The 19,031-nt window shown below is 47.1% G+C and overlaps 1 protein-coding gene across 1 annotated transcript in view; it reads left to right on the forward strand.

Moving 5' to 3' along the window:
• SLX4IP (SLX4 interacting protein) overlaps positions 1 to 17,399 on the forward strand; it is a 211,837-nt gene extending 194,438 nt beyond the window's left edge. The window contains 6 exon segments of the mRNA XM_021078052.2: positions 13,200 to 13,300; positions 14,359 to 14,474; positions 14,477 to 14,514; positions 14,517 to 14,652; positions 14,655 to 14,720; positions 14,723 to 17,399. Of these exon segments, the coding sequence (XP_020933711.2) occupies positions 13,200 to 13,300; positions 14,359 to 14,474; positions 14,477 to 14,514; positions 14,517 to 14,652; positions 14,655 to 14,720; positions 14,723 to 15,105 (840 nt within the window). The 3' untranslated portion in view covers positions 15,106 to 17,399.
• Positions 17,400 to 19,031: the final 1,632 nt, after the last annotated feature.

Here is a 19,031-nt window from a genome sequence, read left to right on the forward strand (position 1 = left end):
CAGTTAACTAGCACCCAGAGGAGGAGGAAGAGCAGAGACCACCCAGTTAAAACTCCTGTTATTTCCAGTAGCTGCCAATAGACTCACAGTGAGATACTGCTTTGGAGAGCAGACCCAGTCACTTCTCTAAGGTACATAGAGGTTGGGAACCAGCAGATTTCTCAGGCCGAGTTCCTGAAAGCACACACGGCCACTGGAACACCCACGGTGATAGCACAGACGGAGTAGACGTGTGAGGGGATTACTTTTGGAAAGTTCATTAGCAAACAGATGATTTAGAATTCAGTGCTCACTTTCCCAAGGAAACAATGCCATAAATGGGGTGAGGTTCCCAGACTAGTCCTCAGAAGCTGTTACTATCAAGAGATTGGAGACTTGGAAAAGGGGGTCCCGCTGTCTGTGTTCGAGGGAGATGGGAAGAGCCATTCCTTCTGCATCCCTGGGCAGACAGCCAGCTCTGAGCAGAGTTTTGAAATAAGACAGTCATCTGTGATGTCTTCTCTCTGGCTCTCACGCCGCTTTCCCACCAGCATTCAGGGCCATGGCGGGCCCCCTCCAGCCAGTCCCACTCTCTGCCTGGTGGGACTGCATATTTACCCACCTCTGCTCTCCCACCCCATCCAGGCCCACACATTCAGCCCCTGGAGGTATCAGGGAAAAGACCATCCCCAAGAACCAAGGGCTGGAAACCTTCCTGAGGGTTCTGACATTTTGTAACTACAGCCCTCTGTCAGGGAAGGTATTTTTGAATAAAGAGGCTTCCAAGAGCGGGATAGGTCTGCCTGGGGTAATTCTCATTAAGTGTCTCTCTATTTTGCACAGATATTTCCCTCTGCTTTTAAACTGGGCATTATTAACATATGATTCATGAATTACTTGAAAATTTTTTTAAAGTTGTATGTATATTTTTTGAGTTACCATTGTGGCTCAGTGTGTTAAGAACCTGACTAGTATCCATGACAACATGGGTTTGATCCCTTGCCTCGATCAGTGGATTAAAGATCTAGCATTGTGGGAGTTCCTGTTGTGGCACAGTGGAAACGAATCCAGCTAGTGTCCATGAGGATGCGAGTTTGATCCCTGGCCTCAATCAACGGGTTAAGGATCTGGCATTGATGTGAGTTGTGGTGTATTTGGCAGATGTGGCTTGAATCTCGAGTTGCTGTATCTGTGGCATAGGCCAGCAGCTGTAGCTCCGACTCAACCCCTAGCCTTGGAACTTACATATGCCATGAGTGTGGCCCTAAGAAGCAAAACAAAACAGAAAAAGATCTGGCATTGCCACGAGTTGTAGCATAGGTCGAAGATGAGGCTCGGAGACTCAGTTTGCTGTGGCTGTGGTGTAGGCCTGCAGCTGCAGCTCCAGTTCGACCCGTAGCCTGGGAACTTCCTTATGCCATGGGTGTGGCCCTAAAAACACAATAAAATAAAGTTGTATATATTTTTACATTTTTATGGCCACAGTGAAATTCCTTCCATTCAATTCTCAGAGTGGTCAAGGGGTGCCCTCCATTCTTTCTTTTTTTTTTTTTTTTCTCTTTTAAAAAAATTTGTTTTAATTGCTGCATAGTTGGTTTACAATATTAGTTTCTGGTGCACAGTGATCCAATTATACATGTATGTATATATATTCCTTTTTTTTATTCTTTTCCATTATGGTTTATCTCAGGATATTGCATATAATTTCCTGTGCTCTACAGTAGTACCTTGTTATTTAGCCCTCCCTTCTCAAGAAGCACTGATCCCAAACCTACAAATTCCTTAAAGCGTCCAAGTTTTGTCACACTTGTATGGTACCAGAGACTCAAGTCCGGGGCCTAAGGTTGTTGAGGATTTATTTTTAGGTTCTTGACTGTTAGGTCAATGTCAACTGGAAAATCCCTTTGAAGTGTGTACTTCCTGCAAGATCACTTCCTTGATTTCTTTCTCTCCACTGATGTCATTTTCTTTTCTTTTTCTTTTTTTTCTTTTTAAGGCTGCACCCTTGGCATATGGAGGTTCCCCGGCTAGGGGTCTAATCAGAGCTGCAGCCTCTGGTCTATGCCACAGCCACAGCTATGCCAGATCCGAGTCTCATCTGTGACCTACACCACAGCTCACAGCAACGCCAGATGCTTAACCCGCTGAGCGAGGCCAGGGATCGAACCCTCAACCTCGTGGTTCCTAGTCGGATTCGTTTCTGCTGTGCCACGATGGGAACTCCGATTTCATTTTCAGGTTAACATTCTTTGCGGCTGTCTTATTGGTACTTCCCTAGATCTGCACAAGATAGTTTCATAGTCGTCAATTCAGAAGAAATTAAAACTGTTTAAAAATTACTCTTTTAAACAACCCTAGGTTATCTCAAGTGGCAGCATCTTCCTCAAGGCTGAATTCGACTTCCCCTTAGCCTTTCTTGGGAGGGCAGAGAAATGGAGGGACTCCGGGGCAGAGGACCCTTGTGAGGCAGAAGGCTTGCCTTTCACTGTGAGACTCGGGCAGATGATGTGACCTCTTGGGTGTTTGTGTCATGTCTGCCTGCTGAGCAGCTCAAGAGGACTGGTCCCCATGCCGAGCACTTTGTCCGAGGTATCTCAGTTCAGACGTCCTCCAAAGTTCTCATCTGTAGAGAAAAACCCTTCAGTTCACGGTGGGATTCCTGAGGCAGTCCTGTCCTTTTCATTTATGTCTTTTCCCTTCAGCTCCTTTGAGTCAACACACACGTATTGTCCCTGTACTTTCTTTTATTTATTCATTATTACTCTGTCCCCCCCCCTCCTGTTTTGTCCTTTTCACATCCTTAACGAATAATTTAAGAAAGTCTTAGAAGTGAAATTTGGAGTAACCTCTTCCTCATTTTAAGACGCATGGCTTCCGCAGGTGCTCCTCGCATCTCAGTCTGAGACTGGAGGGTTGTCGTACTCATGCTGTACTTGGGCTGCTTTTGTGTCGAGTCACAGGTCACCGTGCCCAGGCTCCTGAAAGTCGTTAGGCATCACACTGAAGCATAAGGATAACTTTCCTTTTTGCCTTATTACTGTAAAGTCAGAAGAACTGAAAGTAGTTCCAGCTTTTCCTTGTAATATATTATTTGTCTCCCCCCAGTAAGTTGATAATATATTACCTCTGCTCTGCTTTTATTGTTTATAAAAGGCTTTTATAGTTTTCAGAAAGCTGTCATTATACAATAACTCGTTCAGTGAAACAAACCTGAGAGATGGTATCAGTCTTGAACCTTTTTTTTTTTTTTTTGTCTTTTTAGAGCCGCACCCACAACATACTAAAGTTCCCAGGACAGGAGTCAAATCAGAGCTGCAGCTGCCAACCTACACCATAGCCACAGCAACTCCAAATCTGAGCTGCATCTGTGACCTATACCACAGCTCATGGCAACAGCGGATCCTTTAACCCACTGAACAAGGCCAGGGATTGAATCCACGTCCTTATGGATACCAGTTAGGTTTGTTACCATTGAGCCATGATGGGTACTTCAGCCTTGAGCCTTTTAGTTTTCAAGGGACAGGAAGGCCGACTCTAAATGGCTTAGAGAAAAAGGGAAACTTTTGGGCTCAGGTGCCTTAAAAAGCCCAGACTTCAGGTGTGTTGATCAGAGACACAAAGAATTTCCTCAGGCCTGTTTTTCACCCTCTGCCAGCTCTGCCTTATACCATTGGCTCTATTCTCAGCCAGTGTGTGGTGGTTGGTCCTGGCGGCTCCAGCCCCTACAGCCTAAGCATCTCTGTGACACTCCTAACTCCTGTACCCGGTTGGCCTGGCCCAGGTCACAGGCCCACTCCTGGAGGTGGGCTTGGAGACAAGGCCTCTGAAATGCATGGCCATTGGATGCACAGTGGGGACATGATTCCCTGGAAGAAAATCTGTGTATCGTTTCCAGGAAACTGGTGCATGCCCACCACATAGTTATTATCATCCCCCCCCCATGCATTTTTTTAATTTTTATTTATTCTTTTTTAAATTTTTTTGTTTTTTTAGGGCTGAACCTGTGGCATATGGAAGTTCCCAGGCTAGGGATAGAATTGGAGCTGCAGCCACTGGCCTACACCACAGCCCCAGCAACACAGAATCCAAGCCACATCTGTGACCTACACCACAGCTCATGGCAACGCCAGATCCTTAACCCACTGAGCGAGGCCAGGGATCCAACCCACAGCCTCATGGATACTAGTCAGGTTTATTAACCACCGAGCCACAACAGGAACTCTCAGCATTTTTTTAAATAGATAAGGAAACTGATGTTCAGAGAAGATGAGTGGCTTGTCCAGATGCCACAGTGAGATAGTGATTGAGGGGGGAACTGGACCTACCGACTTCCAGCTCAGTGTCCTTTGCTCTTCCTCCATCTCTGTCTCTGACTTGGATGGCAGGTGACTCACTGGGCACTGGGGGAAGAGCGCTGCACACAGACCAGGCTTTCTGCCTTGGTCCTGCCCCTAGCTAAACGTGTGACCCAGGACAGTCTCTGGGTCTCGTTTTGTCAACTAGGACACTACCTCTCTGCCACCTACTCAGTGAGGCTCCAGTGAGATGTGGGGAAAGGGCTTCAGTTGTGTGAGTTTCCTATAAACACAAAGCATCCTTTGCCTTCTTATAAACCCATGTGGTCTGTGCAGGCATCAGGATTTCTTTCCCAACAATGTCAAAGAAATGTATGCAGGGAGTTCCCATCATGGTTCATTCGAGCCAGGGATCGAACCCGACTAGTATCCAGGAGGATGCGGGTTTGATCCCTGGCCTTGCTCAGTGGGTTAAGGATCCAGTGTTGCCATGAGCTGTGGTGTAGGTTGAAGACGCAGGTCATATTTGATATTGCTATGGCTGTGGCATAGGCCGGTGGCTGCAACTCCAATTCAACCCCCAGCCTGGGAACCTCCATGTGCCATGGGTGCAGCTCTAAAATAAAAGACAAAAGCCCAAAAGAAAAAAAAGAAATGTGTGCAATGCTTTCCAGCTTCCAAATTGTGTTTCACACATCTTACTGCATTTAAATTCCCCAAACAATCATGAACCAACTATGAGGGGCTTAAGAAACTGGCTGTGGGACAAGCCACCAAGGAGTGCCATTCCTTGGCCTCCATCCCCTGCCTCTGTGCTCCACCTCTCATCCCAGGACCATTAAACCATCCTGATCAATTCTGGGTATACTGATCTCAGCAGATGTGGTCACGAGGAATTCAGATGCAGTGATATCACGTGTGACCGAAGGCTGTGTATTCTGATATTCTGTGAATTACCTAGAAAATCTCCTGGTCGGGTAACTAATTATTTTCATTTGGGAGTAGATAATACAGAATCGGAAGAAATTCATATATAAACTGTGAGAAAATAGATCCAAATCTCAAAAGATAAAGACTGAGAATACCGTATTACTGCGTGAAGTACTGCTGGGCGAAAAATCCTAACAGCCTTGAGGATCTTTTTTTGCCCCTTTTCCTTCTGTTGCCTTCACATCTGGCAGGATGTTCTGCAATCCTGGAAACAAGTTTGGCGGGGTAGCTTCTGGCACACCTTCCACCTGGGGCTGGAGGAGGACCCGTGCGCCATGCTGAGGCCAGGCAATGTGGCCAGGGTGAGCTGTGATACTGGCACTCGCACAGGGTTGCCCTGATATTGGGGGCCCAAGGAGCTGCCCCCCCTAGACTGACACTGATAGACTGGAGCCCCACCCAGGAGGCGACAGCAACCATTCCCAGCAGAAGCCCTGCTGTCAGATGAGTAGTGGGATTGCATTCACACTGCTGGTCCACGAATGGCCCGTGATAGTAACAGAACCCCCAGCCTCCCCAATCTGTTTGGAGGGGAACACTGATGAATAACTTGCAGAGCTTCTGAAACAGGGCTGGCCCTCAGGTGGAGGTTGGCACAGAGGGACTGATCACATCCCACCCAGTATGTCTATTCCAGAGTCATCACCATCTTGCCAGCCATTAACCACCAATCCTCCAGTCCAGCTGGAACCCCTTTTCTCTGCTCCCCTTTAACTGCAAAACTCTTTGGAAGTGCTGCCTGCCCTTCTGCTGGCCAGGACTGTGGCCAGTGGCCACATCTGGCTAGGAAGCACTTGAAGGATGGTGAGTCGGAAATGGCATACCAAGAAGTATAAAATCTGCACCAGATTTCACAGGCCGTACAGAAATATAAATTCTCTCAATCGTTTATGTTGATTATATGTTATAAAGGTAACATTTGGGGTTAAATAATATAGTCTTGAAATTTGGTGTCACCAGTTTCCTATTACTTATTCATGGGTCTTTAGAAGATGTAAAGTTACCTGTACAGTGTGGGTTATATTTCCACTGGAGAGTCCTGGTCTCCACTCTGCCTCCGCTTCACTCTTGAGCCCATTCCAGGTACGCCTGGGTCTCGGTGCATCACCGAAAACCACTCTTGTCAAGTTACCATCTACTGGTCAGTTCTCACTAAGGCAGCATTTGACAGGGTCATCCCTTTTACTGAAGCTCTTTCTTCCAGGAACATGATGTGACCTTGACTTTTCTCTTTCCTAACTATTCCCTCATGGTCTTCCTTCCTGAATCACCCTCATCATCTCAGCTTCTTTTTTCTCATCCAATTGCACTACCTCCTGGAGCTTATCCAGACACATGCCTTTAAATTACCATCTCTGTGGACTCCCCAGCTGCGTCTGTGTCTGCAGACAGAATTCTCTCTTCCTGGAATCCATATCTTCTTACTGCCTGCTCAACACTTTAGATATCCAGAGCAACTCTTTTCCTTTCTTTCTTTCTTTTTTCTTTTTTTTTTTTTTTTTTTTTTTTTTGCTTTTTATGGCTGAACCTGTGGCATATGGAAGTTCCCAAGCTAGGGGTCAAATCGGAATAGGAGCTGCAGCTGCCGGCCTAAGCCACAACCACCCAGATCCAAACTGCACCTGGGACCTACACCACAGCTCATGGCGATGCTGGATCCCCAGCCCACTAATCGAGGCCAGGGATCAAACTCGAGTCCTCATGGATACTAGTCGGATTCGTTTCTCCTGTGCCACAATGGGAACTCCCTGTCCAGGGCAACTCTTAATGCTTACATTCCTAAAACAGATTGCTTGGTTTCACTTCCCCACACCTGCCCCTCCTCCAGTACTTCCTGTGTTGGTAAAGGGTAACTTCCTTCACCCAGTTATTTAAACCACAGGTCTAGGAGTTATCCTCCACTTTTCTGCTTCCTCTTCCTCTTTATATCCAATCCATCAGCTCACTCTGTTGGGTCTCCCCTCAAATTATATTTCCAATCTAACCACTTCTTACCACCGCCTCCTCCTCCAGGATCTGTCCCTCATGAAGGGACCATCTCAGTAGCCTCATCACTGATCTCTCTGTTTCCACCTTGTCCTTCTGTTATACCCAAGGTGATCCTTTTAAAATACCAAGTTAAGAGTCCCCCTTGTGGCCCAGCAGGTTAAGGACCCAGCAGTTGCCTCCATGAAGATGCAGGTTCAATCCCTGGCCTCGCTCAGTAGGTTAAGGATCCAGGAGTTCCTGTCGTGGCGCAGTGGTTAACGAATCCGACTAGGAACCATGAGGTTGCGGGTTCAGTCCCTGCCCTTGCTCAGCGGGTTAACGATCCGGCGTTGCCGTGAGCTGTGGTGTAGGTTGCAGACGCGGCTCGGATCCCGAGTTGCTGTGGCTCTGGCGTAGGCCGGTGGCTACAGCTCCGATTCGACCCCTAGCCTGGGAACCTCCATATGCCGGGGGAGCGGCCCAAGAAATAGCAACAACAACAACAACAAAAAGACAAAAAGACAAAAAGACCAAAAAAAAAAAGGATCCAGCGTTGCTGCAAGCTGCAGTGTAGGTCGCAGATGCGGCTTGAATCTGGTACTGCTGTGACTATGATACAGTTTCTGCCTAGACCAGAAACTTCCATATGCCACAGGTGAGGCTGCCAAACAAAGAAATAGAGAAAATAGCAAGTCACTTTTTTTCTTGGAATTTTCCAGTGGGTCTTAACGTCACCAGCGCACATACACACGTACATGCACGCTCTTCTTCCCTGCTCCCTGACCCCTTCCCCTGGTTTGAAATGCTCCTCTCTTTGGGCTTCTCCTCCACTCATATCTCTAGGCAAAGCTCACCTCATCACCTACCACGGTTTCCCTGACCAGTGGCTCTAACTGCACTCCAGCAGCCCTTTAGATATTTATTTATCCCTAACATCATCACCACCTGACCTTGTGTGTTTGTCTGTGATCTTCCGCACTGGGATGGAGACTCCATGAGAGCAAGAACGTAGACTCTCTGTGGGTCCATGTACTTTTCTGCTAGGACCTCAAACAATGCCTGGCTCAGGGTTCCATGGTGCCTGATCGGATGATCTGCTCAGTCTTTATAGTTCCATGCCCCTTTAAGACAGAAGTTTAGGAGCTCCGCTGGGTATCAGAATCACTGGGGAGCTTGACCTGAGTGCACGTGCCCTGGACTTCCCATTGTGGCTCAATAGGTTAAGAGCCCAACATGGTGTCCATGAGGACATGTGTTCAAGCCCTAACCTCACTCACGTGTTTGAAGATCCAACATTGCCACAAGCTGAGGTATAGGTCACAGATGCAGCTCGGATCCAGTGGTTGCTGTGGCTGTGGTGTAGGCTGGCAGCTGCAGCTCTGATTCAGCCCCTAGCCTGGGAACTTCCATAAGCTACAGGGGTGGCCTTAAAAACGCAAAAAAAAAAAAAAAAAAAAAAAAAGAGAGAGAGAGAGAGAGAGAAAAGAAAGAAATGCACCAATGCACCTGCCCTGACCCCACCCCCCAGAGACCCAAATGCAGCCGATCCTGGGGTAGAAGCCTGCACATGGTGAACAAGCTCCCCAGGTGATTCTGAGGCCTGGCCTCCCTGGACCCACCCTCTGCCGGCTGCTACCTCAAGGTGCCAGGTTCCATTTGTGTGTCTGTTGCTCTACTCTGTGTTGTTTCATGTTTATCAACAGTACTTGAATCACCTGGGAACCTAAATATAGATCTCCGAGCCCCACCCCAGATCTTATGAATCAGAACTTCCAGGGCCAGAAATCTTTGTTTTTGAAAAGCTCCCTCAGTGCCTCTGATAATAGCCAGTCTTCCCACGAGGCATTGGGAGGCTCACTGGGTTATATGGACTCCTTGAGGAGGATGTAAACTTAGGAGCAGGTATTTTTAATGCCTTTTTAGGCCACCTTCACTCCCCATCCCTCGCTAATCCAACAGTGTTCTGTTCAAAAGTAGTCTTGGTATGTTGCCATGGAGTGGCCCTTGATCTATGCATGATTTCAACTTGCAACTTGTTTTGTCACTTGAACATCCACCAGTATTTCTGTCTTTTCTTTTCCTTCTTTTTTTTTTTTTTTTTTTTTTTTAGTGCTACACCCGATGCATATGGAAGTTCCCAATCTAGGGGTCGAATCAGAGCTACAGTTGCCAGCCTAGACCACAGCCACAGCAAAGCCAGAGCCGAGCCACATCTGCAACCTATACCACACCTCACAGCAACACCAGATCCTTAACCCACTGAGGGGGTCAGGGATTGAACCTGAGTCCTCATGGATACTAGTCAGATTCGTTTCTGCTGAGCCACGAGAACTCCCACCAGTATTTCTAACTACATTTTTTTTTTTTCTTTTTAGGGCCACGCCTGCGGCGTATGGAAGTTCCTGGGCTAGGAGGTCAAATAGGAACGGCAGCTACTAGCCTACACTACATCCACAGCAACAACGCCAGATCTGAGCCACATCTGCATATCTGCAACCTACACTTCAGCTTGTGGCAACGCCAGGTCCTTAACCCACCGAGCAGGGCCAGGGATCGAACCCACATCCTCATGGATGCTAGTCAGGTTCTTAACCTGCTGAGCACAATGGGAACTCCCATGTCTAACTACATTTCAGTCCAGCTCAGTGTGGTGGGTACTCTCTTTGTAATCTTTTCTGTCTAGGAATTTAAAATATGTTCCCCAGGTCAGACCACAGAATTGGGGGTAATCCCCCCTCCCCCATCATCACACTCAAACACTCACCTGCCCAGCCTCCTCAGGATGTTGCAGGAAGTGGGACGCCTTCCAGGGCCGGAGAGTGGGCTTTTGTCTAACACTTGGGAATGAATTGTCCAGGGAGACGCATGTGCTGACAGAGCAAAAGACTTTATTGGGAAGGGGAATCTGGGAAGAGCAGCAGGGTAAGGGAACCAGGAAGAACTGCTCTGCCATGTGGCTCGAGGTCTCCTTTTTTATGGGAGTGGGGTCAGTTTCCAGGTTGTCTCTGGCCAGTCGTCTTGCTTGCCCCATATTTAGTCAGACTCAAGGTTCCTTCCTGGTGGCACATGTGGCTCTCAGCTGAGATGGACACCAGTACCAGGGACTCCGGGTGGTTGGTCTTCTCCAGTTCGGCCCCTCTCCAATTCTCCCGGTTCATGGTACCTGGCCAAGGGGGGCGGTTTCCCTAATAACTGGCCCAGTACTGGGGCGCGTGGGCTTTGGCTGTCCTCAACTTAGGAAGCATCCATTGGTCTCCAGAGCCTCCCTAGGGATGAAGGCAGACCTGACCCCCTGCTCTGGGCACCTTCCGGGCCGCTCAATCCACTGATGAGACTTTTGGAGCCATTGTCCTTGCCCCCCTTTTGTCTGGCTTTCCCCTGGAACTGCGCACATAGACAACTTTACAGGTGGAAGCTTTTAAAATAGAAAATCCTCAAAGTATTACCTAAGCTAAATAAATAAATGGGGTGAGAGGTGACCAGGGAATGATAGTTGCAGGGTTTTATTCCTTAGCTAGACTCAGAGCTAGCTTCCAGGTTGTGAGGAATCACTGGTGATTGATGGTGGCCCAAAGCAACCTTCCAGGTTAACCTGTTTCTGAAACACCGAGGCCCCATGGGTGCTCTCCTGGACTGTGGAGGGCCTGCCGGGAGCCTTTTGGGATCTGCTGGGTTTGTCTGTATTCTTGGCAGAAGATGTCAGGGTCATTAGTCACGGCAGAATCTGGAAAGCAGCAGCATCATCAGGGTAAGCCCCCCTCCTCCACCCTCAGGCATTTGCCACCTTCTCAGCCTTCAGAGGTTCGCTTCTGGATAAGCCACAGTTGCATTTTGATGCCACATGTGAGAAGCCATTAGTAATCAGGACAAGTCCCTTGGGAAATCCAATTCCCAGGTGATAGCTGCTTCCTCTGGAATACTTATGCCCCACCCCACCCCCACCCCCCAGGCTGCGGTCTAGTGACAGAAGGGAGCAAATTGACCCTAGAAATGTAAGAAGGAGAGATTTCTAATGAGATCTGACAGTTCAAGGGCTGAAGGAGTCTAATCTCCCCCCCACCCCCATGCCCACCCAGTCTTCATACAAATGTAAATACGCCTCCTTCAACAAATTGCCAAATGTGGTTTTAATTTGTAAGTAGGAGACCCTGCCTCGCTTTTCTTTCTTTCTCTCCCTCTCTCCCTTTAAAAAAAAAAGTCACAGGTTTTGCACTATTTGAACTGGATGTTTCCTTCTGTCATTCTGACACTCGTTTTGTTTTGTTTTCCAAAAAACCTTTTTTCCCATTATTTGTTGTCAGAGGAATTTGGGATAAGAGTGGATTGTCCTGTTTTTTGTTTTGTTTTTGTTTTTTTCAGAGGTGTTTTTGAAGTTCTTAGAGGAAATACAGAGTGCGCTTTAAAGTTAGTTTGAAAAATATAGAAAGCAAGGCAGTGGTCGAGTCAAATATGAGATTTGAAGAGTATTGCTATCACGGCCTCATACGTTATGTGGTCTGTGCAGTATCCATTGTTGTTATTTATGACCCTGTCTCCCTCCATTGTGGACTTCTTCCAGCCTTGGGGAATTTACATCATTCCTAATAGCAAAAGGCTTTCTGGTTCCCACAGAGTTGTTCAAAGCCTGACTCATGCTCCTTATGTTAATTGTTCAGCTCTGAAAATACAGCACTTACAGGGTGTGGTTGTAAGGGGAAAATCTACTATACTTACAGGGCATGTTTAGAAGTGTTTCACACATAAATCTCAACCTCTCTCTGTCTGTCATTTAACTTTTAAACTAGCTCTTTTTGATCAACTAGTAAGTCTCAGGGGAAAAGAAAAAGTAAGTCTTAAGTAAAAAGTATCCACATGCAGTATAATCCAGTAAAACATTGTATTCTGTTCACTAACTCTTCAAACTAACATAGGTTGTAACTGGATATGACTCTGGGTGATATTGGTCCAGGTCAGAAACCATGGGCACAGTTAGTGAGAGCTAAAGGCTGGTACTCAGTGGCGCAGGGCAGTGATTGGACAAAGCTCACAGCATCCCTCTGTGGGACACCCGGGCATCATACTGATGGCTGCCGTGTGCCAGGCTCTCTGGGGCGGTCATCCTCTATTCCAGTCTAAGTCTAAAGCAAGGACTTTGTCTTACCAACACTGTTCCTGGTGGCAGCAACATTTTACTATGGAATCTAATGGAGACTACTTAGAAATGTACCAGAAAATGCACTTAACACCTTGTCTGAATTATCTCAGTACTAACAAAAAGGAAACAATTGCAAAAGTAAGAAATGGGTCAGTACTGGTGATAGCTGGGAAGGTTTTAAGTTTTATAATTACTTCGTTATGAAGCTTCCCTGGGCACATATAAGGATGGATAGACAGATGCCCTAAGAGTAATCTAAAACCAGGTTAGTATTGTTGGTTTAAGAAAAAAACTCCCAGTTTATAGCAACCAGGAATTACAAACTTCAGTTTTCAAAATACCAGTTGTGAAAGACTTAATTCTTGATGCTATCTTGAGTCTCACAAAGGCCATATTCTTTATTTTTGTAAAGAGAGAAAATGCAGAAAATTCTAAGGCTGATTGGGGTGCAGAGCACTGTGCCACGGGGTCCCTCTGGAAGGCCAGGCCCCCCAGACACGTGGCTGCCTGGCACCTGGACCTGGGCTTCATCAAAGTCAGGGCCATAAGGCGATCAGGTACTGGCTGAGATGACTTGGAATCACCATCCTTTCCATCACCGTCTCACACATGGGTGGCACAAGTTCACGTATGAAACATGTGCTGGGAGTCCCAGAGAAGGGACAATTCACCCTAAAGTTCTAGAAAGATAAATGACAATAAGCTAATACTGCACAGTTTCATCCAGACCTGACTGAACTAAATCTGTTCACCAAGGTGTTCAGAGTAGACTTGTGTTTTCTCCTCTTGGATGGATAGATTTCTGATTGAACCTTTGTCATCTTTTGAAACAGATGGGAAGAGCCGTCCAAGGAGTGACAGAGGATTTCACCGAGTGTGCAGAGAGGCCACTTCCTCCCGGTGCAGAGTGCAAGAGGAGGGCCCTGCAAGAAATGTAGGTCCCATGTTGTCTCCTTGTGCTGCTTTCCAGCTGTCTGGACGGATGGGTACCTAACACGGGGTCCGCAATTCAGCACAAGTGCATAGACCTCAACCACGAAAGCCGCTGTGGCGCTGAGCCTACCCAAAGTCACAGACTGGCTCCTCCGCCTTCCAGATTTTTCTCGCTTTCTGGACAACGGGGAGGAAAGCCTTGCTTCACAGGTGTGTTGCAAGGAGTAATTAATGACAGGCACTTTGAAGATGAAAAGCACCTGCTGATGGTGTTTTGTACAACTTTCCGAGCAACTCCAGGCAGATCTGAAAAATTACGCTTCTTTCCTCAGGTGCTTATTCTGACCCTCATGTCATTATGAAAATCCTCAGGCCCCTGAGAGCGACAGTAAGAACATGAATATATGTATTGGAGTCCAGACTAAAGCTTAGCCAAAAGAAATATCTCAACCTCGGTGTTTTGAGTTTGCCGGTTTAAGAAACTTGTAACCATTCACAAAGCTGCAGCTATATGTCAGAGCCCAAATCTCCAGGGCCTAATGTCTGTCCTGACCCTCCAAGTGGATTTTATATTTAGAGTGAAGTTTGCATTGTCTGTCGGGGGTGTGTGTGTGTATGTACATAAGCATATGCTATACGCACACAGACGCACACATAGCCTGTGCTTTAGATGTACTTGAGCACTTACTTCTGGAGAAAAAAAACAATTTATCAAATGCAGGAAGTATTGATCTTAAATATCTGACATGAATGCCTCTCTTCTTTGGTTAAAGTAGGAACTCCGTCGTAACTCCATTGATAACTCAGTGATTGATAAACAGAGTGTACCCCAGCCTATTGCAAAATGGGACAGCCCTGCCTGACCCTCTGCATGTAAACATGCACTTGAGGATGTTCCCAGATTGGCCAGGGGGCCAAGAGGGGGGGCAGAAGGTAGAGCAGTCCCCCTCCTCCAAGTGTAGGAAGTGTGACCAGGGGAATATGGAGGAAACCAGGCCCTTACAGTTTTCTAAACCAAAAAATTAAAAAAAAATAAAAACCTATCTTTCTTTGTCTTAGTGTGAACCGAACTGAAACACAAAGCGTCGTGAGCAAATCCTGCGGCTATGAGGACATCGTGGGAACATCTGGTGACTCCGTGATTGCAGAGGGCGCAAAGAAGAGGGGAACACTCAGACCTCGTCCCATCCCCTGGATCCCACGGGACAAGCTAAGGGTCCACAGAGGAGGCAGCCGAGAACCACCAGGGGCTTCCCGTTCCACAGCTGGAAAAAGCTGCTGAGACCCCACCAGATCCTCTCCGCCAGCAGCCAGCGCAGACCTCACCCCGGGCGCGGCTGGAGACAGGGCTTCTACGCGGGAGCCGGTCTGTAGCTGTGAGTCAGCATCCATGGCTCCAAAACAGAGTCCACGAGGGGCTCGGCGGCTGAGGACTCCGACCACCGCAGGAGAGTTTCTCTTGCAAGTGATCCATTAGTCCCAAGAGAAATAAGAGTGGGGGGGTGGGGGGTGGGAAGCAAAGCCGTCAGGGCCCTGTCAGCTTCAGAGCTGTCAGATCCAGGGTTACTCTTGAAACAAGACTTGGCAGAAAGCAACTCTAATGCAGAGTTGCATGTTTTGGAAAATCTCTCCTCCAGACAGCTTATGAAAAATAAGCCAGGGCAGGCAGAGCAAACCCGCTCAGCCACAAACCCTGAAAGATGAGCTCCGATTCAAGGCAGCCCAACCAAGAAAAGAAAGCAGCATGAGAAAGACCGCTGGAGAGGATTGCAGACTTGCTGGAGAAGACTGCAGATTGATTGCTGAGGAGATGGTGGCCAGGCCGGTGAAAAATGTGTATAGATGCTGAGGCTTTGAAGGAATTGGAATGATCTTAAGAAGGTATATACCTTTGTTGGCTTTTAAAGCGGTCACCTCCAGGAGCCCATGTGCTTGTTCTGATAGCATTGATCTTTCTCATCACATTTTCCATCTTCAGAAACTTATTTTAGTGATTAAATAGCCATTCACTTTGTTGGCAGCAGGGCATTCATGAAAGAGCTCCATAAAGAAACAAATCATGGGAGTTCTCATTGTAGCTTAGTGGGTTATGAACCTGACTAGTATCCACGAGGATTCGGGTTTAGTCGCTGGCCTCAGTCAGTGGGTTAAGGATCTGGCGTTGCCATGAGCTGTGGCATTGGTCGCAGACACAGCTTGGATCTCACGTTACTATGGCTGTGGCATAGGCAGGCAGCTGCAGCTTGGATTCAACCCCTAGCCTGGGAACTTCCATATGCCACAGATGCAGCCCTAAAAAGCAAAAAAAAAAAAAAAAAAAAAACCACCCCACAGAAGCAAAACATGAGTCTCCTTGTCACATCCCTGTGCAGATCGTACAATAGGCCATGTAAAGACGGTGGCACGTTGCCACCAATCACTTGGGGTACAGCGAGCCTCCTGCCCCTCACCCTGCGTAGGACAGCTGTGAAGGAACAGGCTGATGGTCCACATGGTCTGCTTGTGGCACCAGCATCGTTATCTGAAAATATGTTAGAAATGCAGGGCCTGAGACCTATGGAATGAGAAACTCTGGCTGATTCTGAAACCTGGCCAAGTTCAAGAACCACTGAGTTAAATGGAGTGTCTGTTTCTTCCAGCCTGGCCATCGTGGCCTCTGATGCACCAGCAGGGCCCCTCATGTGGACACGCACCCCCTCATGCTTCCTGACACTTGTGAAGCACCTGGGTTCAGTGTATGAGTCACTCTCTTCCCAGCTTCTTCTTCTTTTTTTTTTTTTTTTTTTTGTCTTTTTGGGGCCACACCCACGGCATATGGAGGTTCCCAGGCTATGGGTCTAATCGGAGCTGTAGCCTCCAGTCTACGCCACAGCCATGCCAGATCCAAGCTGTGTCTTTGGCCTGCACCACAGCTCATGGCAACGCTGGATCCTTGACCCACTGAGTGAGGCCAGGGATCGAACCCGCAACCTCATGGTTTCTAGTCAGATTCGTTTCCGATGCACCACAATGGGAACTCCTGTTCCCAGGTTCTTAAGCACATGGATGTTAAGCAGGGTGGCCGTGGACTTACCCCAAGAGTTGCAGGATGTGGCTGTGTAATGTGGACCAACTTCAGGGGAAGACAGGGCAGAGGCTTGTTCTTGCTCTGTAGCGCACGCATGTCCCTGTCCCTGCCCCCACCTCTAAAATCTGGTTTAAAATCAGGACAGACCAGAACCTAAGGGGAACTCAGTGGCCAGAGAGTCCAGCTTCCCATTTGGAAGGCTTCACAGGCAGTTTACATTTCAAAACAGGTGCTTTTCCTTTGCAGGATCACCCACTGTTGTCTCCAGTGGGGCTGCTGAAATGTCACCTAATGAATCATAGCAGTGACTTATTTTGGAGGACCCCTATAGTAGATTTTCTTTCCAGGCTCCTTCGAAAATAGGGAACAAACAATATTCAAAGGCCACTCATCAAATATATCTTTATTTCCTGCTCAACATACCTTCAAAGGGTGGTCCTTTGAAGTAGTACCTCCCTAGTAACAAGGAAAATCATGTGTATTCCCAAAGTGTAGGAGTCATCAAAAAAAAAAAAAAGAAAAAAAGCAGATTATTGAGTGGTTTCTCCCAGCTCATTCTGTCCTTCCCCAGGGCTCTCTTCCCCGCTGATAGGGCAAGGCTCATTGAGAGACAGCTCTATTTCATGGCACCATTTTGGGTCATGAAGCTAAGTCTTGCCATGCATGGCCCTGGATGCAGATGATGATTCAGACTCTTCTTGGAAACCTGTTCCCTTCCTGGGATCCCAGCCTCACCACCTCCACCAGGAACATGGCCCTGCCCACGGCTGTCCCTTCCTCTTCCCTCCTGGTTTTTTTTCCTGCCGAAGATGATTCCAATCCAGGATTCTACAGAGGAGGGAGCCCAGCACAATACTAACTGCAGCGGAGCATATTCTGCTCATCCAGTAGGTGTAGACTGCAGAGCATGGAACCTCCCGAGAAGGTGGTAGAACATGGCCTGTCGAGGGCCCCTCTCTGAGTGATCTGTGTTCAGGGTGTGCTCTTCCCTGAGGACAACCCCAGCATGTCATCCAGTCTTCTGAAAAAGAAATAATTATTGGAACATTTTAAGCAGGGAGGGCACAAATCATAACCCAGGCAACAGGCCAAGAAACAAGGAACTCCCTGAAAGAGTCTGGAAGAAAAAAGAGCCATTCCAGCACAACGGCTACTACCTGCCCCAGAGCTCAAAGGAGGTGTTTGAACTGGCGGCACCAGAGAAAGAACATTTGAGTTTTATTTCATTAGTTAACCTAGGCCTGGTGGTGAAATCCACTGCTTGTACTTTTAGCAATTTTCTTTCAAGAAAACGTTTAGCCTTAGAGTTTGGTTGTATTTGTGAGAAGCAACAATGACTGTGACCTAAGGGGGGAAATAGCACCTCTAGCTATCCATGGATAAAGCCTTTCTCGTGGGCCATCCTGGATGTGGGATTTTAACAGGATTAACAGAAGGAACAGCTCTCCGCTTCCCTGCTCTGACATGTGTTTGAGGAATTTTGCCTTTAAGCATTTTCCTTCCACACGTCTGAAACACCCCTGGATCTCTTGTTACTTGAGTGGTTGTTTGATTCTTTGGGTATTTGGAATACAAAGGGGAAAATGGCTGCCAGAGTTTTGTTGCGGTGGTTGCTTATTTAGTGGGAGATGAAGCATTGTCTCTCAGCTGCTGAGAGTGGATGTGTTTTGATAGTCTTAGTAGTCTTCATAATTCAGCATCTGAAAATCTGAGGCCCCATCACTGTTCTTAAGTCAAAAAGAACATGTTCTTCAACCACGTACTTAATAGCCCAAATTCAAAGTATCTTCAAGTTCCTGTAACTCTACTTGGAAGAAAAATGGAACGAATTCGATTAATGTTCTAACTTCGAACTCCCTAACTTTCTCAATGTCATGGCTTTTAAGTCATCTCCATGTGCTTTCAAATAACTTTTTAGTTGATTGGTATTGGTGGGGTTTTTTGTTTTGTTTTGTTTTGTTTTTCTTCTTAATGCCTATAAATGTCTGAGAATAGTCAGTGTGACTTTTCTTACACATTTGTCTTCTCTTTGCCTCTGGAGGTTAACCGTCATCCAGATGGGCATATACATTGTTAAATGCAAAAGAGCAAACGTTTGGAGACAGAGGAGGAAATGCTGCAGTTGTTTTGGTTCACTTATTTTAAATTCAAAAGTGGGAAAGTTATTTCACTTTATAAAAGGCAAGAGGCATTAAAAAAAAAAAAACCCTGTATTTTGATTTATGGAGAATATAGCTTCCCTCTGACTATCTCAGAATGTCTTGGGGGCAGTGGGATCACAGTTAACTTGTTTGCTTTTGGTGTCATGTTTGGCTTTTAGCACGAATTGTTGCACCTATCAGTGGCCTTTGATTTCAGAGAAAGCTCGGAGAGGGCCGAGCACATAAGGGAAGGAAACCTCACCCACGAGAATGGCCTGGGATCCTGGTTGTCGCCATTCCCAGTTTCCTTGAATTCCTTCTCGGCAGGCGCCACTGCAGTATTTCCACAAAATTTTGGTGAGTGGCGCTCCTTTGGCTTTGCTAAGAGCCAATCTCTCTACTTAGCATGCTGTGCCATGGCTTGAATGTGGAAATCATTTTAATTCCTTCTTTTTTCGTATGAGGAAATTTTCACGCTTGGTTTGTCAGGACGAGAGAGAGAGAGAGAGAGAGAGAGAGAGAGA

The sequence above is a fragment of the Sus scrofa genome, chromosome 17, assembly GCF_054392235.1.
Source record: "Sus scrofa isolate SSC_HxYL_T2T_F1_AM1 chromosome 17, Sscrofa_HxYL_maternal_Yorkshire_Landrace_v2.0, whole genome shotgun sequence".
Classification (NCBI taxonomy): Eukaryota; Metazoa; Chordata; class Mammalia; order Artiodactyla; family Suidae; genus Sus; species Sus scrofa.